At 44.4% G+C, this 22,329-nt stretch overlaps 8 protein-coding genes across 8 annotated transcripts; 4 read left to right on the top strand and 4 right to left on the bottom strand.

Moving 5' to 3' along the window:
- Positions 1–6,734: 6,734 nt before the first annotated feature.
- On the bottom strand, positions 6,735–7,898 carry H6S33_011706 (uncharacterized protein; the record flags this gene model as incomplete). Its single annotated transcript, XM_044843196.1, has 5 exons — positions 6,735–6,937; positions 6,995–7,130; positions 7,182–7,502; positions 7,569–7,590; positions 7,888–7,898. 5 exons carry the CDS (start codon positions 7,896–7,898, stop codon positions 6,735–6,737), a joined length of 693 nt encoding a protein of 230 aa, XP_044695374.1.
- Positions 7,899–9,263: 1,365 nt separating this feature from the next.
- Positions 9,264–10,469, top strand: H6S33_011705 (uncharacterized protein; the record flags this gene model as incomplete). The annotated part of the gene is made up of 1 exon (XM_044843185.1): positions 9,264–10,469. One exon carries the CDS (start codon positions 9,264–9,266, stop codon positions 10,467–10,469), a length of 1,206 nt encoding a protein of 401 aa, XP_044695373.1.
- A 584-nt stretch (positions 10,470–11,053) lies between these two features.
- Positions 11,054–11,788, top strand: H6S33_011704 (uncharacterized protein; the record flags this gene model as incomplete). Its single annotated transcript, XM_044843174.1, has 1 exon — positions 11,054–11,788. The coding sequence occupies one exon, from the start codon at positions 11,054–11,056 to the stop codon at positions 11,786–11,788; it is 735 nt and encodes a 244-aa protein (XP_044695372.1).
- A 1,634-nt stretch (positions 11,789–13,422) lies between these two features.
- Positions 13,423–13,632, top strand: H6S33_011703 (uncharacterized protein; the record flags this gene model as incomplete). Its single annotated transcript, XM_044843163.1, has 1 exon — positions 13,423–13,632. The coding sequence occupies one exon, from the start codon at positions 13,423–13,425 to the stop codon at positions 13,630–13,632; it is 210 nt and encodes a 69-aa protein (XP_044695371.1).
- A 2,489-nt stretch (positions 13,633–16,121) lies between these two features.
- H6S33_011702 (uncharacterized protein) lies at positions 16,122–17,730 on the bottom strand (the record flags this gene model as incomplete). The annotated part of the gene is made up of 3 exons (XM_044843152.1): positions 16,122–16,571; positions 17,067–17,267; positions 17,545–17,730. 3 exons carry the CDS (start codon positions 17,728–17,730, stop codon positions 16,122–16,124), a joined length of 837 nt encoding a protein of 278 aa, XP_044695370.1.
- Positions 17,731–19,101: 1,371 nt separating this feature from the next.
- Positions 19,102–19,260, bottom strand: H6S33_011701 (uncharacterized protein; the record flags this gene model as incomplete). Its single annotated transcript, XM_044843141.1, has 1 exon — positions 19,102–19,260. One exon carries the CDS (start codon positions 19,258–19,260, stop codon positions 19,102–19,104), a length of 159 nt encoding a protein of 52 aa, XP_044695369.1.
- Positions 19,261–19,494: 234 nt separating this feature from the next.
- H6S33_011700 (uncharacterized protein) lies at positions 19,495–19,659 on the bottom strand (the record flags this gene model as incomplete). The annotated part of the gene is made up of 1 exon (XM_044843130.1): positions 19,495–19,659. One exon carries the CDS (start codon positions 19,657–19,659, stop codon positions 19,495–19,497), a length of 165 nt encoding a protein of 54 aa, XP_044695368.1.
- Positions 19,660–20,306: 647 nt separating this feature from the next.
- H6S33_011699 (uncharacterized protein) lies at positions 20,307–21,585 on the top strand (the record flags this gene model as incomplete). Its single annotated transcript, XM_044843670.1, has 5 exons — positions 20,307–20,508; positions 20,559–20,744; positions 20,806–20,952; positions 21,025–21,297; positions 21,437–21,585. 5 exons carry the CDS (start codon positions 20,307–20,309, stop codon positions 21,583–21,585), a joined length of 957 nt encoding a protein of 318 aa, XP_044695367.1.
- Positions 21,586–22,329: the final 744 nt, after the last annotated feature.

Here is a 22,329-nt window from a genome sequence, read left to right as displayed (position 1 = left end):
ACGCCAACTCGGATTCTGACCTCCAGGTTACCGCCCGGTGTGTTTTGTAACACTAAATCGGATTTCAATCTCAAACAACGCTATGTGCAATACCTGCAACCCAATATGTGAGTGACGATCCATGACCGAGATTCCATATTGTGTATTGTTGCAGTCTAGTAGTCGAATGTCGGACAGGATTTTGAGGTTGCCCGGGAACCGTCGCCCCACAATTCCGGGCTCCGTGGCTATGGGTCGAATAGGACGACCCGAGTCCATTCCCATCATCAGGTATGCGCGTACAGGGGGTCGTGGTCGTGATTGCGGGGGCGGAGGTGGTGGTTGGGGGCTGTTGAGTAGGGTAACTCACTGTGAGTCTTGGCGACCCATCCTGGTTCACTCCCGGCACCGCCACTCACCGGGCGGGTACAACGATCGATGACTGCATGGCACCGAACGCACCGTCTCGAGCCCACGATCATGACGGCGCACGAAATTCAATGATGCCGCGTTTCCCCATCCTCTGCTTCGATGGAATACATAAATTTCGGATTGCGAACTGCGGGTCACCGCATCGGGCGAATCCCACTTCTTGTCTCCGCTGTGTCTTCTTACGCCAACTCGGATTCTGACCTCCAGGTTACCGCCCGGTGTGTTTTGTAACACTAAATCGGATTTCAATCTCAAACAACGCTATGTGCAATACCTGCAACCCAATATGTGAGTGACGATCCATGACCGAGATTCCATATTGTGTATTGTTGCAGTCTAGTAGTCGAATGTCGGACAGGATTTTGAGGTTGCCCGGGAACCGTCGCCCCACAATTCCGGGCTCCGTGGCTATGGGTCGAACAGGACGACCCGAGTCCATTCCCATCATCAGGTATGCGCGTACAGGGGGTCGTGGTCGTGATTGCGGGGGCGGAGGTGGTGGTTGGGGGCTGTTGAGTAGGGTAACTCACTGTGAGTCTTGGCGACCCATCCTGGTTCACTCCCGGCACCGCCACTCACCGGGCGGGTACAACGATCGATGACTGCATGGCACCGAACGCACCGTCTCGAGCCCACGATCATGACGGCGCACGAAATTCAATGATGCCGCGTTTCCCCATCCTCTGCTTCGATGGAATACATAAATTTCGGATTGCGAACTGCGGGTCACCGCATCGGGCGAATCCCACTTCTTGTCTCCGCTGTGTCTTCTTACGCCAACTCGGATTCTGACCTCCAGGTTACCGCCCGGTGTGTTTTGTAACACTAAATCGGATTTCAATCTCAAACAACGCTATGTGCAATACCTGCAACCCAATATGTGAGTGACGATCCATGACCGAGATTCCATATTGTGTATTGTTGCAGTCTGGTTTTGCATATCCCCTTGTTAGGGTTGGTCAAAATGACTAAGCAAATGAATTACTTCTGGTAACTCACTGGATTATATTTTTCCGATCCACAAACTTAATTCTTTTGAAACATGTGAGTTTTATGTGAGAGCCGCTAACCACGAAACTTAAAGAAATTTTTTAAATATACTCATAAACTAACTTCTAATATAAAACATCGACAACTTACAATCCTAACAAAACCGATAAAAATGTTTTGCAAACAGGATCCTGTATGTCAATAGACCGCACAATATACTAAAATCTTATCGCAAATCTGTTTGTACGCTAAGTTAATGACACTCTGGTCCCTGAATTGTGATCTCTTATCCGTCCCAAACCCCTTGCTTAACAAAGGAAAACAACCTTCGTGACCCTAGCAAAAACTTATAACCTGATATACCCAACCCCCTTACGCCCCTCTACCCCACCGAGCACTGCAGGCAGGAAAAGAAGACTTTCACAAGTCTCCCCTGTCCTCAACCAATCCAGGATATCTGTCACATCCCAGCAAGGCTTCCTGAACTTCTCTTTCGTGAAAACCCTACCCAAAGGGATTTTCGCACCACCACGTTTCACCGAAACCCAACAAGTTCAATCAACTCAATCTACTATCATTGAACAAATCCAACTCAACAATGAACCATTCTTCATCTTCGCAGAACACGCCCCATACAATGAACAATACACACCCCGATATTACTACATCTACTCAAGGATTGTCCTGCAGGAATCAAACGCCAGAATAGACCTGAACTATATGTTATGGGTAGTTAGTAACGCCGTCACCATCGCTATTGAACGGATCAAACAAAACATCAACCAAATCAACCACGATAACACTGCCAGCAAGCAACTCATTTTCCAGCAAAATGGGGCTCTGAAACACACCCTCAACATCCCAGTAAAACAAATGTTCGAAATAACTAAGAACCTTGACATAATAAACGAGAAACTCCACTGGCTACAACACCAAACCTCCTCAATGAAGCAGACCCAACAGAACGATTCCAACCACCACAGACCGATCATAGCCCCCCCAGCCCCAGCTGCAAGCCGACTCACCCCATTACACAAAGGCAAGAAATTGAAATATCTGTGCCCCCTGCCCAACCTAATTCAGCAGCGAACACGAATCATAAGCTGTCGCCGCCGCCCAAGATACAGGGACTGAATTCACAACAGTCACCAACAAGCAGAAACAAAAACCTAAAGATGACCTACTGTTTAACCACAAATCACAAAAATCAATGGGGAACTCGTTATCGAGACAAGCAGGGATCCGCTAATCACACCCCCCCCGATGTCAGAACCAAAATCAACTCCAAAATCCAAGATCCTGACTGCCAACTCATCACCAACCAGAAAACGAACAAAGATAACTATATCCTAGAATCAATATTCACAACCGCAGCTACCAAAGTCCTCAAATACAAAAAAGAAATCGAAGCCACCGGCAATAAACTCAAAGTACCCTTTATTGACAGCGGAGTTGATTCCTCGAGGCAGTTACCGGTGCTTTTCGGGTATTATATAGTAGAGGCCCCGAGGGCCTTTGTCAAGATTTTCGGGATGCATATTCTGCTCCACTACCAGCACGGCAAGCATGCCTCCCAGACCAAAATAACAGAAACGTTCAGTTCCCCATAGACCCAGTCAGCGTGCTTCAATTTCGTCTTCTGTTAATAAACACTTACGGGGTGCAATGAGTGTTTCCAGTGCGGCCAGCTCTTTCGATTCTATAAACTCTATAGTTTCTGGATCGACAACAGAGGTGGACACAGATTTTGATAACGGCCCACCGAGCTTTGTAGAGAGTTTTGATAGCTATCCTGAGGGCCAAGCAGTGGTGGAATACTCCTCACGTGGGTGGATCAGACTTGACGATCATTCAGAGGAGGACGACGCTGCCCTGTAGATATATGAAGATGACTATGACTATGTGGTTGACTATGATGAGGATGAACCTGGAGATGAGATTCTCCCACCTCCACCACCAATCCTAGCTCCACCCCGACTAACACCAAGTCCCCTCTCTGAATGTAGGCCCTCCCCACTACCACCACCATCTAACCGGTCATTACAAATGCCCCCCTCAGGATGAATACTATCTCAGACTCCCCCAGAATGAAGACATTTTCAGGCTCCCCCAAAATAGGGATCACGGCTCAGAAAAAGAGCATTGGAGGCTCCTGTAGCCTCCGTTAGGGATCTTGTGGCCTCCCGTAAGAGATCAAGTAGGCCAGTAGAAGAAGCAATTGCTTCTTTCTCTGTCCCGGTGAAAATAACGCAGGTATGTGCCCACTATACTCTTTGATTTGTCTATACTTATCGTACAAGTATGGCAATCGTGATGCAGTTAATCCACCCAAACCGACGATGCAACAGCACCCCCTGAGGGCCGGGCAAGCTTTCGAGAGAGCAATCTTTACATCTCCAAATTCCTCGGTTGGTTCGTTAAGCACCTTACGACATGAGCATGAGCTTTATTGTACACCAGCGGCTTCACAGTCATATCGTACCCCTCCGGCTACCCAATATCATGGTTTCCCATCCGTGCATGGAACACCTGGGCCGGAGTTAGTTGGCAGGTCGTATAGCAAGTTGCCAGAATACAAGCTAATAATTAAACACATCGGAGAGCTTCTCCGGTGTTATACACTGCTTGAGGAACCTTGGCCACAACCTGACTCTCTTATGGTTAATATTCGAAAATTTTAGGCAGAAGCAAGCGATCATTTTAATACCACTTTAAATCTGACTAAAAGTAATAGAACAGGTGTGAATAGGTTTAAAGCCTTCCATAAGGCTCAGGGAGCCCTTGCTTATACGACTAGGTTCAAATCGTATCTTCACGAGTGAGATCACACCTTATTTATGCTGTCAAAGACTATATAGCGAAGTTCATCCTGTATGGGATGAATGAGCTTCTTACAGCTGAGAAATGGGCCACCAAAGTCAATTATCTACTCGAAAAGGACCGCCTCATCAATGACCCTGACAACTATTCGGTAAACATTTCTTGTCTTTGATTAGCATTTTAGAAGGCTCTAACAGACTTCAGGGAGGCCGTTGATACTTCTGGGCTCCAGAAATCCTGGACGTGATATTTCTGAAGTATTACAAAGGCGACAAGATGCGTGATGCAAAGGATCCTGATTTCGTCGATGGTATTTCTCCGGCATTCATATGCCTGGTCTGTACCGGAATCTAGTTTGTTCTCTGATGTTGGACGACTGGAGATTACGTAGAAGGTGTGCACTTCAACCCAAGGCAGAATATGGATATCATGTTTAAGGCGTCTCCAACCCTGTGAAAGGCTCCTGCTGACTTGTCAATGTCAAGGAACGTATTCTAGGATGATGAATATATGGAAGAAGAGAAGTGTACAGAACTAAGTGGGCACTCTAGAAGTGATACGAGAAACGATTGAAGAGAAGGTCAACATCGCTATGTAACTACACATGGTGCTGAATGTACTAATAACATTACTATATATTTTGAGGAAGTACGAGGGCCCAGGGAGTTGATATCGAAGCTGGGGCAGAAGGAAGATGATGAGGCATTGGCAGTAGATATCATGGCGTGGAGGGCTGCAAAAGCCCATCGCAAAGCTCAGGGAGACAGAGCTACGGTCGAGCATAGCAACGTGGACAACATTGGTGTGTCACTATGGCTAGGTGATAGGGTAGAGGGGCTAAGTGAGGCAGTAGATATTACACCAATGCCTTCTGAAGCCTAACCAAGGGCATAGGAGGAATAAACGGTAGGAATTCCTTTCGTGGATATGGATAAATAAATACATTGTCTCTACGCTCCATCAGAAATTTTGTATGCTAATATATTACTATGTGTTTGGGTTTGGGTTACTAAATCCCACTGCGCCTTGTTAGAGTCTTTTCCGAGGTTCTCCTGGGATGTCAGGAGAGCAGCTGGGTGCTCAGGAGAGAATGAGAGGGCTCCCCATATGTCAGGAGGGTGTGAGAGGGGTTGAATTTTTTTTTTAATGGCTCAGGAGAGCATTGGACCGCTCGCTTATCTTTCGGGAGCGTATGAGTTGGGTTGAATAATTTTCTTAATAGCTCAGTAGAGTATAGGAGGGCTTGACATGACCTCGGCATTGAATGAGAAGGGGTGAATAGTTTTTTTATTGGCCCAGGACAGTTTAGTACACCTTTCTGATCCCTCGGGAGGGTTTAGGATAGGGTAAACAGTTTTCCTACTAGCTCAGGAGATTGTGAGGAGTGTGTTTCTGTGAATACGTATATGTGATTATTTTACTATAGGATCACTGCCGGTATGGCATAGGGACAGGGGATAAGAATCGTCCTCCAGAGAGTATCAGAGATGTCACTCGTTCTCGGGGTGGTTTGCTGAGGCTTTCAAAAATCTGTATCTGCTATCATCAGATACTAGTACAAATCTCGCATAGCATCCCGATAACCCCCAAAGCGTTCGGGAGAACCTCCCGAACCATTGACAAGCCTTCGGATCACTAGTCGGGTGCTCAAACCATTACAGAGAATTAAAGTTTAGCGGGTATCTCTGGAGATCTTCCATATCTCCCGTACCTTCGGTCAAGTTGGTACCGTTTGCTGATTGAGTAAATATTACTTGTTAAAAACATTCTTATAAATACCGGAGTAATATCAATAAATCCAAAGTAAGAAAAGGTTCCCAATTGAATCCGAAAGCTTTTGTAGTATTGCCAATTTCATTAGCCGTTATTCCCATTCAAATCTTCACCTCCTTATAGTTCGCAAAACTCAAACAGAGTTTACCCTCCACTGAAAAATTTGGCTACGAATGTTTTCATTAGTTCAATTATTTCCCGACGTATAATTCAATAAAAAAAAAATAACAAGAGTGCATATTCCCTAAACATTTCAGCAGATTGAAGCCGCAAATATATATTAACAACAGAAACCAAAAGTGATTTAATGAACCTGAATATGTATTATAATACTAAATACGCAAATTTCAAATATGGAATATGTATTATGCATGGTAGTGAATCGGAAATAAAGAAATACGTATTATTTACATAAATAAATCACAATCTATAAGTAAGAGAAGTTGAATTAATTTAAAGAGTCAGGGAAATAATCCTACGTAATATGTATTATTTCAAATTTATAAAACTACTTAATACGTATTATTTCACGAATTAATTCATTTAATTCAATCAAATTCAATATAGACACATATTTGAATCAATCAGTCAAGTATAAAATGAAATTTTATTTAGAAACAATATAAAAACCCAATAAGAAAAAACAAAACCTACGTAAATACAAAAAATAGCTAACTAATACAAAATACCCAAGATTGAAATATGAAATACGAAATATGAAATAGAATATTAAAACCAATTTACAAGGTCCCAAGTCTCTCCATGAATTCAGGTGGAAAAGAAATCTCCTCCAAAGTATTAACTTGCTCCTGTAATCTCTGCACCTGCTCACTCATAGTATCCAATTTCTCCTGCAACTCAATCTTCAACACCAGCCTTTTTTTCTCCAGGTCAAACTCCTGAACCTTTGCCCTCAAAGTGGAATTAATCAAGTCTCTAACACCTGATGCTGGAATATTATCAGTCTACAATAAATCCCAATTGGAAGTGAAATACATACCACCACTAAACATAGCTTCCATCAGAACCTTATCATCAATGGTGCTACTACTGACTTGATTTTGTGTTTTAACAACTGACGTAGGTCCCACTGTTTTGGGTATGGGCTTGGGTGTTTGGAGTTTGACCTGTTTATTCTATATGATGTTAGTCAAATTATTAAAACAGTAGGAAAGTGTAATACCTACAGCAACACCAATTTCATCATCACCCTCCTTTTCATCAACTCTCTGTCTTTTACCCAACCCAACTGATGTCTTTGATGGATTTGGTGAACATATTTGTTTGGGGTGGACATTGTGCTCACCAGCACCCAACTGATTCAGTGGCTTGGGTTTTTTCAACTCAACTGTTGGGTTTGGCTTAGGGGTTCTGCTGTTGGCTTTTGGTGTTTTGCCATTTATGGGATTGAAAGAGCTTTTTTGCAGATTGGGCTGAGGTGTTTTGGTAACAACATAACCCTCACTATCTGAACCAGATGTGCTGGATTTGTATTGGTTCTTGTTCCACTAGAGTTAGAGTTAGCAAATTTGAATTTGAAATACGGGATTTGAAATACGTATTACCTTGCTCACTTCAGCATATATTTCACCAGTACTAAGAAACACCCTCAAGTCATGTTGGTCTTTCTGGGATAAATGGCCAAGGGTGGATGTATCCTTTAGGTGCCTTGCCCTTTTATCAAATACTCAATGAAACCCTAGTCTCTTGGGTGGCTTCAATGTGGCATCCTTTTCAGAAATGGGATTTTGAAACAGTGTCTAAAACAGTTAGGATTATCAACAGAGGGGTTCAGCAAGCTGTGGGGTTCATGTATGCATTTTGGCCAAAATGATTGCATTGGGAGAGGAATTGAAGGGGTGGGGTTCTGATGACTATGCAGTCAGTGGTTACAGGGATTTCATTTTGGGTGTTTTTATGTCATATTGTATTAAGGTTTAAAATTTTCTTGGTTATTATATTTGTATTTGAGTATAACAAATTCGTATTTCAATTTCACTTTTAATTATTTCGGAAATTCCCTCCATTTTATTACCATTGAAATAAAGGCTGTATACATTATTTGTATTCAAATTTCTAAATAAAATCATATTCATACTTGTATATTTGCTGCAATATTCGCATTATTACGTATTCATATATTTGAATATTATTTTGATTTATTTTTAACCGCAATCTAGTATTTGTAATACTCGTGTCTGAAAGGGTTCTATTTTATTAATTTCAAATCCCTATCAATAAAAATAGTAATATTAATTCGGGGTATCCTACGATACCTTTTTATAGTTGCTAAACATAACTAATTCGAATAATGTATTTCGAATATTTCATGATTTCATTTACTCATTTCCGTATATTTGAAACACGAAATATTGCATTCCGTATTACTCTGAATACATATTAATAATAACAGTCGCAATTGTAACTGTCGTACAATAGTTTCCAACAGGCCAAACTACTCCAACCAATTCGGGCCGATATGAAGCACTACTGTCCGATGCAACCCCGATATTAGTACACTCGAGAGGAAATGCCAATTGTTTGATTGTATATTTATAATGGTTTTGGGGCCCTCCCGACTGCTCAAGCGATTCATAAAAATAAAATGATTGTTATCACGCCTCCGGATATTTTTGAATTGGGCACTTTGAAGCCTGCTTCATGCCTGACTTACTGATTCTAATATATCGAGGCCTGTTTCTCCCCAACCATAAACATTCCCGCCATACCGTCCTATAGTATTCACAATTTCCTAACGAGACTACAAAGACGTAACTCAAGTGACGTTCTCTACTGCATTCACAGTACAGGGAACTACATTTTCAGAACTGGTTTATCCAACTCCATTTTCCTATACTTAATCCTAAATATAATAATTGATTTAATACCTAAAGTAACGAAAATACAATATAGGTATGATATCAAATTCCCCACGATATCCTTTAGGACTTGCGATAGTTCCACAAATCCTCCTCTCCCCCCTCTTCGTAATTATTCACTATAGACAATTCCAACTCCAATTCTTCTTCCTCTTTCTCCTCTTCTGTATCAATCCCGCAAAACTTTGCACTAATCATTTCGTACTGATTGCTCTCGGAACCAGCAAGAACTCCTGTAACACTGTTGAGTTTTCTCCGGGAAATTCGGAATTAGACGGGATCCGCAGCCAGAGCTTCATCGTCCTTGCCCAAACACTCCCCCGGTATCACCTGAATCGTTATACCCTATTTTTTATGTATCTATTATGGTTACCATTTAGATTATACGACATGTCCACCCCCGACCCAACTGTATGGGCTGCACCCAATGATGTAGAAGGATTCAGGCAGATGTATGAGGCTGACTCTACTGAATTATTCAACAACATCGCCACCCTCGTCCAGCGCGTCGGCTTCCAAAGGGACACCCTTCATACACAACTTACCGCCGCCAATGAAACTATTGACAACCTCGAGGGGCAGATAAACCGGCTCAACCTCGACCTCAATATCGCCCGTGCTTCCTCCGCCCCTACCGTCGCTGTCCCCGTTGCCGCTGCTCCCCCACCTGCTCCTGTCCCCACCTTCAGGTCTGAAAAGTTTCCAGACCCTGAAAAATTCGATGGCACCCGCACCAAGCTCCCCAGATTCATCACCCAACTTCGGATGAAACTTGAAGTCAACCACGATCGGTTCCGAAACGAGGCAGCAAAGGTTATTTATGCCGTCAGTCACTTGGAAGGAAGGGCCCTTGACCAGGTCGTTCCACTCATTAACGCTAACCCTGCTGCCCCCTTTTCGTCCATCACTGCCTTCGTTGCCCACCTGGAAGCCTCGTTTGGAGACCCAGATCCCCAGAATACCGCCCGTCGCCAACTCGTCGCCCTGAAGCAAGGGAAAGGGGACTTCGCCACCTATTACTCGCAGTTCCTCCATATTGTGGCCTACCTAGACTACAATGAAGGAGCCAAGATCGGTGCCGTGACCGAAGGACCGTCGGAAGACCTGAAGAACGCCATAACATACCAGGCAGATAGGCCTAACACCATAGAGGCATATGCCACCATGTTAATGACAATTGACAACCAGGTTCAGGGGCATAAAGCTGAACAACGGGCCATTCGGAATACAATGGGACAATTCACCGCCCCCGCTGCTGTCGCACACCCATCTCATACCGCTGGAGGCCTCGCCCCAATGGACCTCTCCGCTCTCCAAAGCCACCCCACTCAACGTCCTGCCATCGAACAACGATACACTTTTATCAATGGACAACGCAAAACCTCTGCCGCCGAAAAACAATGGCGAAGGTACAACAATCTCTGTATGTACTGCGCCAACTCCGGTCATGTCTTTGCCAACTGCCCCTCTGCCAATCACCCGCGCGGTAACCAACCGGTTATGAGAGGCGCCCTCCTCGCACCCAGCCATACGGCCGTCGACCCCGCTGCTCCACCGGTCGCTAGTCCCGCCTCCTCTGGGTCGGGTTTTCAGTAGTCCCGGGCTTGATTAATGGCCCCTGCCCGGGACCTTCCAATGTTTCTCCTTTGTCTGCGTTTTCTATCTCTGGCTTCTCGGTATCGTCTGTGGAGGATTAATTGAATGGGGATCATTTTGTTGCTTCTTGTAAAATTATACACAATAAAATACCCATTCAAACTCACGCATTGATTGATACCGGTTGGTCCGGATTCGCATTCATTGATGAAACATTCACGCGCCATAACAACTTCCCATTTCTCCCCCTTAAATCACCCCGCACTCTTGAAGTCATCGACGGACGGCCCATATCTTCCGGACAAATTACCCACCTCTGCTACCTACCGCTATCAATTGACTCCCACCATGAAACTATCCCCTTCTTTGTCACCAAGCTCGGCTCATACCCACTCGTCTTCGGAATCCCCTGGCTCCAATTGCATGACGTCACATTACGGTTTAAGGACAACAGTATACTGTTCGACTCCGAACACTGCAGATGCAAGTGCAACTCTTCCGCGATACCCGTTCCCATTAGAGGGGTTGCACCACCGCCCCGTTTCCACTTCATCAGTTCAGCTGCTCTTTGTCGCTTTGCTCGAATGGACAAACTCCAAATCTTTAGTACAACTATTGAGGAAATAGATCAAACTATGGGCGAGGCCCCTAAGGAAGACTGGAGAATCCGAGTCCCAACCCAATATAAGAGGTTTTATGAAATGATGGATGATAAATTCGCTAATGAGATGCCGCCTCCCCGCCCCTACGATCATAAGATACCGCTTAAGGAAGGGAAAGAGCCCCCTTTTGGACCACTTTATGGTATGTCCCGTGAGGAACTCATTGTGCTTAAACGATACATACAGGACAACCCCCAGAAGGGCTTCATTCAGGCCAGCTCTTCGCCTGCCGGTGCCTCTGTCCTATTTGTTAAAAAGGGCGATGGAACACTCCGCCTCTGTGTCGATTATCGTGGCCTCAACGAACTCACTGTCAAAAACCGCTACCCGCTGCCACTCATCCGGGAAACTCTCGACCGCCTTTCCAAAGCCAAGTGGTACACCAAACTTCACCTTCGCCAAGGGTACAACCAGATCCGAATGGCTGAGGGTGAAGAATGGAAAACAGCCTTCCGAACGCGTTACGGGCATTTCGAATATACGGTGATGCCCTTCGGCCTTACCAATGCACCAGCCACCTTTCAACATTTCATTAATGATTGCGTCCACGACTACCTCGATATGTTCTGCACAGCCTACCTCGACGATATTCTTATTTACAGCGACACCTTCGAGGAACATCAAATACACGTCGAAAAGGTCCTGGAAGCCCTATGAAGAAATGGAGTACTGTTGAAAACGGAGAAATGCGAATTTCATACACAAAGCACCACTTATCTCGGCCTTATTATCGAACCCAATGGTATTAAAATGGACCCGAGAAAAGTGGAGACAGTGAAGAATTGGACCGTCACCAAAACAGTTAAGGATGTGCAAGCATTTCTAGGTTTTGCTAACTTTTACCGCCGATTTATACGTGGATTCTCGGAAGTGGTTTCTCCCCTTACCAGACTGACGTGTAAGGATATATCATTTGGATGGACACCCGAAGCCCAAACCGCCTTCAACGCCCTGAAAGAAGCCTTCACCACGGCTCCCATTCTTACTCATTTTGACCCCGAGAAAGAAATCACCGTGGAAACTGACGCATCTGACTATGTCTCTGCCGGCGTACTCTCCCAATACAATGACACTTCTACCCTTCGACCTGTCGCATACTTCTCAAAAAAACACTCCCCCGCCGAATGCAACTACGAGATTTACGACAAGGAACTACTGGCAATTATTCGGTCTTTTGAGGAATGGCGACCGGAACTTGAAGGAGCTGCACACCCAATCGCCGTCATATCCGATCATAAAAATCTCGAATACTTTATGAGTACCAAACAACTCAACCGGAGACAAGCACGGTGGGCAGAATATCTGTCACAGTTTAATTTTGTCATTAAGTACTGACCAGGGTAACAAGGAGGGAAACCGGACGCGTTGACAAGAAGATCAGGAGATCTCCCTGGAGAGGGGGATGAAAGACAATTGCATCAGAGTCAAGTGGTATTAAAGAAGGAGAACCTTGATGTAAAGCTAAGTTTGTTGGCGGGTTCTTTCTCAAACGAGCCTGCTAAAAAGAACGCCTCACTGCATGGACTGTTCGATGAAGGATATAGCGCTGACCCATGTCCACAAAAGATACTGGATATGCGGAACAAAGATGAACGACAATCAAAGGACATATCACTCGCCGAATGCACCGAGGTTGAAGGCCGATTACTTTACCGAGGCAGCATATATGTCCCCGATTACAACCCTCTTAAGCTCCGAATCCTCCAACTTTATCATGACGCTGCCTCTGCTGGACATCCGGGACGCGAAAAAACATTCGAACACATCAGTCGAGACTACTACTGGCCCCTTATGCGGAATTATATTGCCCGCTACGTTCAGAACCGCCACACCTGTCAACGAAGCAAGCCCAATACCCACGGAAACCTCGGCGTACTTCGACCTTTACCGATTCCCGAACAACCATGGCAGGAGGTATCAATGGACTTCGTTACCGGACTATCGGAGAGTGAAGGGTACGATGCAATTATGGTAGTTGTTGACCGGTTAACGAAGATGCGACATCTCCTCCCCTGTAATACAACTATCAACTCCGAAGACGTCGCCCAACTATACCTGCGAAACATATGGAAGCTCCACGGGCTACCCACACACGTCACCTCCCACCGTGATACCCAATTTACAGCCAAGTTTTGGAAGGCTCTTTGTAAACACCTCGACATCGAAGGAAGGATGTCTACCGCCTTCCATCCGGAGACCGACGGCCAAACCGAAGGCTGAATGCTGTGATGGAGCAATATCTACGTGGGTATGTTTCTTACCAACAGGACGATTGGGTAAAATGGCTTCCTATGGCAGAATTCTCCGCCAACAACCAGATCTCCGCATCCACTAAAGCTACACCACTCTTCGCGAACTATGGATTCCACCCCCGTTTCACAGTGACGATTAAATCGCTCAACAGGACCCCACCGAGTCTCAATGCTAAAGACTTCACCTCGAAGATGAAAGAACTTCATGAGTACCTACGTTCCAACATCCGCACGGCGCAAGATCAGTAAGAGCAGGCCGTCAACACCAAATGAACGCCGGCTCCACGGTACGATATCGGCGATATGGTGTTTGTTTCAGCAAAAAACATCCGAACCATGCGTAACTCCCGGAAGCTGGACTGGAAGAAACTGGGACCGTTCCCCATTAAAGAAATTATATCGCGATATGCGTATCGAGTTGACCTGCCTAGGAGTATGAAAATGCACCCCGTCTTCCATGTATCATTGCTAGACCCCGCTGCAAACGATCCTGTACCGGGGTAAATTCAACCACCACCCCCACATATTATCGTTGAGCAGGAGGGGGAGTATGCAGTTGAGGAAGTCTTGGACTCGCAAGAATTACGGAATACTGGCCTGCAATATTTTGTTAAATGGACAGGCTATACCGACCCTACCTGGGAACCCGTCACATACCACGACAATACCGCCGCCGTCGATATCTTCCATACACATTACCCTGACAAACCTGGACCGTTGGAAGGCAAGATTAAGGTTAAGGCTCGCAGGAGCTCGCGCTTGAAGGGAGGGGCTACTTTCATGGATCGATTAGTGGAGGAACGGGGTTACGAAGAGTTGGCTTAGTCAGAAAGGTTCTATTGGGTTCTATCGGGTTCTGTTGATTGTTAATGTATGAGTCATGTTGGATTTGTCATCGCTGGGATTTCGTTGAGTATATTAAAGGGGGTTGTTTGTACTTCTCGTTCTTTTTCTTCTTCTTTCTTTACGCAACGTCTTCTGTATCTACGCCGTTTACTGCTATACAATATCACCATTCTCTTCTTTCTTTAAAGAAGACCGCCGCCTCGCTTCCTCCGTGTCCCGTCGAACCTTACCAACGCTAGAGTCCCGTAGTACCCCTATTGCGAGTTCCCATACCGCCCCCTATTACACTCTTCGTACCCTGCGGAATACTCGCCACCCACCCCCTTGAGAGATTCCCAGCCAGACTGCCTGTATTTGGTCTGTTTATTTATTGATTTGATATTGAATTAGGAATAGTTTTGGTCGTCTATTTCAGCATCAACTTGTTCATCAATTTGGGCATCAAATTGTATCGATCTGGACTTCAAATTGGGCATCTCTTTGGGTTTTCATTTCAGCGTTAATTAGTAGTCTGTGGTATTGTCTCAAGGGGACGAATAGCGAGGATTCCATAAAGTACGAAGGAGACAGTAGAGGTTGGCCTGGGAACCTGCGATAGGGGTTCTGAAGGACTTTAGCGTTAGTAAGGGTCAACGGGATAAGGGAAGCAGCAGCATGGTGGGCTTCATGACAAAGGAATATGAAGTGATATTATATAGTAATCGACAGTGTAGGTACAGAAGACGTTGCATATCAAAAGAAAGAAGAGAAAGAGGACAGAGGCGAGGACGAACCCTCCCAATATACCCAAGGAAATCCCAGCGATAACAAATCCAAACTCATACCTTTGAAATCAACAGAACCCGATAGAGCTCAATAGAACTTTCCGACTAATCCAACTACTCGTAACCCAGTGTATTAACTAATCGATCTATGAAAGTAGCCCCTCCCTTCAAGCGCGAACTCCTGCGAGCCTTAACCCTAACTTTTTCTCCCAACGGTCCAGGTTTGTCGGGGTAACGTGGGTGGAAAATATCAACAGCGGCGGTATTGTAGTAGTGTGGTGCGGGTTCCCAGGTGGAGTAGGTGTAGCCTGTCTATTTAACAAAGTATTGCAGGCTGTTATTTTTTGTTTCCCGTGAGTCCAGGATTTCTTCGACTGTGTACTCCTCGTCCTGTTCAATGATGATAGGTGAGGGTGTTGGTTGAATTTGCCCGGGGATGGGATCATTTGCAGTGGGATCTAGCAGCGATACATGGAAGACGGGATGCATTTTCATGCTCCTAGGCAGGTCGATTCAGTATGCATATAACGATATGATTTCCTTGATGGGGAACGGTCTCAGCTTCTTCCAGTCTAACTTTCGAGAGTCACGGGTGGTTCGGATGTTTTTTGCTGAAACAAACACCATGTCGCCAATATCGTAACGTCGAGCCGGCGTTCGTTTGGTATGAACGGCCTGCTCTTTTTGATCTTGTACTGTGCGGATATTGGAAGGTAGGTATTCGTGGAGCTCTTTTATCTTCGAAGTGAAGTTCTTAGCATTGTTGCTCGTTGGGGTCCTGTCAAGCGGTTTAATCGTCACTGTCAACCGGAGGTGGAAGCCACAGTTCCCAAAGAATGGTATGGCTTTGGTGGATGCAGAAACCTGATTGTTGGCGGAGAATTCTGCCATAGGGAGCCATTTTACCCAATCGTCCTGTTGATAAGAGACCTATCCGCGTAGATATTGTTCCATTACAGCGTTCAGTCTTTCAGTTTGGGCGTCGCTCTCCGGTTGGAAGGTGGTGGACATTCTTGCTTCGGTGCCGATATATTTACAGAGAGCCTTCCAGAATTTGGCTGTCAATTGCGTGTCATGCTCGGAGGCGACATATGTGGCTAGCCCGTAGAGTTTCCATATATTTCGCAGTTATAACTCGGCAATGTCCTTCGAGTTGACGGTGGTGTTGGAGGGTTGAAAATGTCGCCTCTTTGTTAATCGGTCAACAATTACCATGATTGCGTCGTAACCTTCGCTCTCCGGTAGGCCATTAATGAAGTCCATTGATACCTCTTGCCATCGTTGTTCGGGGATTGGTAAAGGTCGAAGTACGCGGAGTTTTCCATAAGTGTTGGGTTTACTTCGTTGACAGGTGTGGCAGTTCCAAACATAGCGGGCAATATAATTCCGCATAAGGGGCCAGTAGTAGTGTCGACTGATGAGTTCAAATGTTTTTTCGCGCCCAGAGTGTCCGGCGGAGACAGCGTCGTGGTATAGTTTGAGAATCCGGAGTTTAAGAGGGTCGTGATAAGGTACATATATACTACCTCGGTAGAGCAATCGGCATTCAACCTCGGTGCATTCGGCGTGTGATATGTCCTTTGATTGTCATTCACTTTTTTTCCGCATGTCCAGTATCTTTTGTTGGAGTGGGTCAGCGTTATATCCTTCGTCAAATAGTGTACTCAGTGAGGCGTTCTTTTCAGCGGGTTCATTTGACAAAGAACCCGCCAACAAATTTAGCTTTGCTTCAAGATTCTCTTTTTTCAATATAAATTGACTCTGGTGTAATTGCATTTTATCCCCCTCTCAAAGGAAATCTCCTGATCTCTTTGTCAATGCATCTGGTTTTCCTCCTTGTTCCCCTAGTCGGTACTTGATGAGAAAATTGAACCGTAAGAGGTATTCCGCCCAGCGTGCTTGTCCCCGGTTGAGTTGTTTAAAATTGATAAAGTATTCGAGGTTCTTATTATCGGATATGACGGCGATTGGGTGTGCAGACCCTTAAGCTCCAGTCGCCATTCTTCAAATGATCGAATGATCGCCAGTAAAACTTTGTCATAAATCTCGTAGTTGTATTCGGCGGGAAAGTACTTTTTTGAGAAGTATGAGACGGGTCAAAGAGTACCATTCCATATTGGGAGAGTCCACGTCAGAGACGTAGTCAGATACATTGGTGTCTACAGTAATTTCCTTCTCGAGGTCGAAATTGATAAAGATGGAGACGGTTGTGAAGGCTCCCTTGAAGGCGTTGAAGGCAGCTTGGGCTTTGGGTGTCCATCCGAACGATATGTCCTTGCGTATCAGTTTGGTAAGGGAGAAGCCAGTTCCGAGAACCCACATATGAATCAGCGGTAAAACTTGGGGAACTCCAGGAAGGCTTGCACATGCTTAACTATTTTGGGAACGGTTCAATTCTTCACTGTATTCACTTTCCTTGGATCCATTTTAATACCATTGGGTTCCATGATGAGCAATAGTAGGTAGTACTTTGTGTGTGAAACTCACATTTCTCTCGTTTCCGTAGTACTCCATTTCTTTGTAGCGCTTCCAAGATTTTTTCGACGTATACCTGATATTCTTCGAGGGTGTCGCTATAGCAAAGAATATCGTCAAGGTAGGCTGTACAGAACATGTCAAGGTAGTCAAGGATGCTGTCATTGATAAAGTGTTGGAAGGTGGCTGGCTCATTGGTAAGGCCGAAGGCATTACTGTGTATTCGAAATGCCTGTAACGTGTACGAAAGGCTGTTTTCCATTCTTTACCCTCAGCCATTCGGATCTTATTTTACCCTTGGCGAAAGTCGAGTTTGGTGTATCACGTGGCTTTGGAAATGCGGTCGAGAGTTTCCCGGATAAGCGGCAGTGGGTAGCAGTTTGTTACGGTAAGTTCATTGAGGCCACGATAATCGACGTAGAGACAGCGTGTTCTACCGGTCTTTTTAATAAATAGGATGGAGGCACCGGTGGGGGAAAAGCTGGGCTGTATGAAGCCTTTTTCCAGGTTATCCTGTATTCATTGCTTGAGCACGATAGGTTCCTCGCGGAACATATCCTAGAGTGGCCCGAACGGGTGTTCTTGTCCTTCCTTGGGCGGTATCTTGTAGTTATAGAGGCGGCATGGTGGCATCTCGTTAGCGAACCTCTAGTCCATCATCTCATCGAACATCTTGTACCGGGTTGGAACTCGGTCTCTCCAGTCTTCCTTGAGGGCCTTGGCCATTACTTGGTCGATTTCCTCTATAGTTGTGCTGAAGATTTGGACTTTGTCCCTTCCAGCAAAGCGGCAGAGGGCAGCTGAACTGACGAGTTGGAAGCGTAACAGTGGTGGAATTCCTTTAATGGGAACCAATCTCGCGGGGAAGTTGCACTTGCGCTTGCACTATTTGGAGTCGAACAGTATGCTATTGTCTATAAACTGTAGTTTGGCATCGTGTAGTTGAAGACAAAGGATCCCGAGTACGAGTGGGTAGGAGCCGAGTTTGGTAATGAAGAAGGGGATAGTTTCGTGGTGGGAGTCAATTGACATTGGCAGGTAGCATATGGGGTGATCTATCTGGAGAATATGGGCCGACCGTCGATGACTTCAAGAGTGCGGGTTGATTTGAGGGGAGAAAGCGGAGGTTCTTATGGCACGCGAATGTTTCATCAATGAATGCAAGCCCGAAGCAACCGGTATCAATCAATGTGTGAGTTTGAATGGATATTTTATTGTTTACAATTCTACAAGCAGCAGCAAAATGATCCCCATGCAATTTTTCCTCCACATACGATACCGAGAAGCCGCAGATAGAGAACACAGACAAAGCAGAAACATTAGGAGGTCCCGGTCAGAGGCCATTCATCAAGTCCGGGACTATTGCAAACCCGACTCGGAGCAGGCCGAACTAGCGATCGGCAGGACAGCAGGGTCGGCGGCAGTATGAGCTGGTGCAAGGAGAGCAAACCTTCATGACCGGTTGCTTGCCACATTGGCGATTGGCAGAGGGGCAGTTGGCGAAGAGATGGTCAGGGTTGGCATAGTACATACAGAGATTGTTATCCATTCGCTATTGTTTTTCCGCGGCGGAGGTTTTGAATTGTCCATTGACAAAGGTGTATCGTTGTTCGGTGGCAGAGCGTTGAGTGGGCTAGGTTTGGAGGGCGGAGAGGTCCATTGGGGCGAGGCCTCCGGCGGTATGAGATGGGTGTACGACAGCGGTGGGGGCGGTGAATTGTCCCATCATGACACAGATGGCAGGTTGTTGGATCTTACGGCTCCGAATCCGGTAGTCGATTGTCATTAACATAGTCGCTTATGCCTCTAGAGTATTAGGCCTGTCCATCCGGTATAGCATGACATCCTTCAGATCTTCCGATAGTCCTTCGGCCAAGGCGTCTATCTTGGCTCCTTCGTTGTAGTGTAGGTAGGCGACGATACGGAGGAACAGTAAGTAATAGGTGACGAAGTCACCTTTGCCTTGCTTCAGGGTGAAGAGTTGGCGGCTCGCAGTACGCCGGATATCTGGTGCTCCAAACAAGACTTATAGGTAGGCGACGAAAACGGTGACGGAGGAGAATTCGGCAGGAGAGTTAGCGTTGAAGAGTAGAATGACCTGATCAAGGGCCATTCCTTCCAAGCAGCTTACGGCATAGATAACCTTTGCTGCCTCGTTGCGGAATCGATCGTCGTTGACCTCAAGTTTCATTCGGAGTTGGGTGATGATTTTACCCTAGCGAAATTGTAATATTCCAGAGCAATGATAACCGTAAGTTGAAAGTGTGCTTTTTACCCTGTAGAAGAGATGTGATCAAATACTCAATATATTTTTTATATTAGTAAGAATTTGGTATAAGTATTGCAATACTGTATTTGAGATAATGCATATTATTTTAAATGCGTATTTTGAAAACATGTCAGTAATACACTCCCGTCCAAATTAGGTAACCTTTTTTACTTCAAGTTACCTGTTTGGATTTTATTTATATTTAGAAATTCGCAAAAACAAAATGCATGAAAATTGATGGTTCCAATTGTTTATGAATACTTCTGTATCAATTATACATAAATAGTGTTTTGTTTAAAGTATTTTAATATTACGATGTATTCGATTATTTTGTTAATTTTGAAGTTCATGCATGCGATTGGTAATCGTTGCCCTATAATCGTAATGGTTGCCCTATAATGGTAATGGTTGCCCTATAATGGTAATGGTTGTCCTATAATGGTACTGTTAATATGACATATATATAATCTACATTCTCATCCAAACCCTTACATACTTCTCAATCCTCTCAAAGAAATTCTAACCACCAAATACAATTTCTAATATTTCAGTTCTGCATATTTCACAAAATGGTTTCGAACAAAAAATCAGTTAACCTTTTCCAACAACGGCAAAAACAAGCCAGGATTACCAAACAGATGTTGCCATTATGTTTGGATGACTCTGATGATTCTCTCCCACAAAGCCCAAAAAAACACCAGTTGAAAATAGAAGTTCCAACAGGAAAAAAAGCCAGGAGAAAAATAAACAATTCCACCTCAACTTTGATTGGTAACTTTAGGTCCAATACAATTCAAATTCAGCTTACTGATAATAAAGAGGTAACAACAAAGTACCCAATCCAGTATTAACAACAAGTTCAATACCAGTATTCTTGCAGAATTCCGAAGATTTGAAATATGAAATCCCAAATCCCAAATACGATATTTCGCCCACCAATACTGCAATAGTATCTCATGGAATATCAATCCCTTTCTCTGCAAACCTTGTAGCAGATATTCAAGGAGGTAGTTACATATATCAAATTCGAAATAATTCTGTTGTATGATTTACTCATTATTCTTTCAGATCCTAAAGATATTTCAGAATCAACACCAACAATACATATCCCGGTTTCACGTCAATCAGATTCCTGCTACACTTTCAGTCAGACTGATTGTAATACTATTTCAGATGAGGATGAGGAGGAGTATGAGGAGCAGGATAAGGAAGGAGGTACGGTACTTCCATACATTACATCAAATTCGAAATAATTCTATTGTATGATTTACTGATTATTCATTTCAGATTTCAACGATATTTCAGAATCAACTCCTACAATACATATCCCGGTTTCAATTCAATCAGATTCCTCCTACATTTTCAGTGAAACTGAGGATGAGGAGGAGGAGGAGGAGGAGGAGTATGAGGAACAGTTTGGTGTTGGAACGGTGAATGAAATTTCAGAATTGGAAAAACAGAGAGAAAGTACAGTGGAGAGGGTGGTGGAGTTTTTGGTACAACAACTACACAGTTTCCAAGGCTGTGGTCAAGAAATACATTCGCAACAAGACATCAAAAGTCCCAAGCAGTCAAAAACCGAAATTCTCCCACCATTGGGAGTTACACCCCAATCCCTTGGAGTTGAAATACCATACGTTTTGAACAAGGCATCATTTTATAAAGGCACGGAAAACAATCTTACACCAAATGAATTCAGAACAGTTTTTTGTGGTATCTCAAAAACAACAGGCTCTCCTCCACCCAAAATCTCATTTGCATTGGAACCACCAACAATTCAAAATCGAGAATTGCAAATCCATACTATGTTTGACATTGACAGTGTATTGGCATTACCTAAATCTTTAGCTGTTGCAAAAAGAGGATTAAGGGTCTTTTTCTTTCCTCCCAGACATCTCAACATTCAACAAAACCTTCACATCCAACTCTCTGTTACCAACCCAAAAACGAAACGAAATAATACACTTCCAATTCAGAAAATCCCGGATCTCATTCTGGGCAGAATATTTCAATTTACTGAATTGAATATTTTCATTTTCTTCCCCAACCTATACCACCCAGACAAGGACAACAATTTCCTGACACAAAAAGAATTGCAAAGATTTCATGATTCTGTATTTCTTCCTGCAGTCCATGAATGTTGTCCTCCAGACATACTTCAACATCTTCCCTCCTCAATAGAAAAGGCAAAACTCAATGCATATGCGGCTGGTACAGAGAACAGATCAAGAAAAACGAAAACCTCAGGCGCCACACAGTTGATTACCCACCTCATTGCTCCACAGTACTTGGATGAAATTTGGATCAAAATGATATCAAGATGTAATAATGCGGGATTACATGATTTCGAAAATATGGTTATTCTGCTTGATGGAAAGGATTTGAAATTGATAACCAAGAAGGAGAATCCAAATGATTGTTTCAATTCATTTTTGGATCTCTGGAGTCACAGTTGTGATAACGAATACTTGGATCCCAAGTATACTTGGTTGGATTACGGGAAGGAATATGTGGAAAAGTGTCCTCCTTTCTCAATATTCCCCAACGACATTGAGGGACCAGCAATTCCAGCAACCCCAATCACCTATCTCT

The sequence above is a fragment of the Morchella sextelata genome (assembly GCF_020137385.1).
Source record: "Morchella sextelata strain SCLS chromosome Unknown scls_7, whole genome shotgun sequence".
Taxonomy (NCBI): domain Eukaryota; kingdom Fungi; phylum Ascomycota; class Pezizomycetes; order Pezizales; family Morchellaceae; genus Morchella; species Morchella sextelata.
Note: the sequence above shows the minus strand (reverse complement) of the source record. Positions and strands in the feature narration are given on the sequence as shown.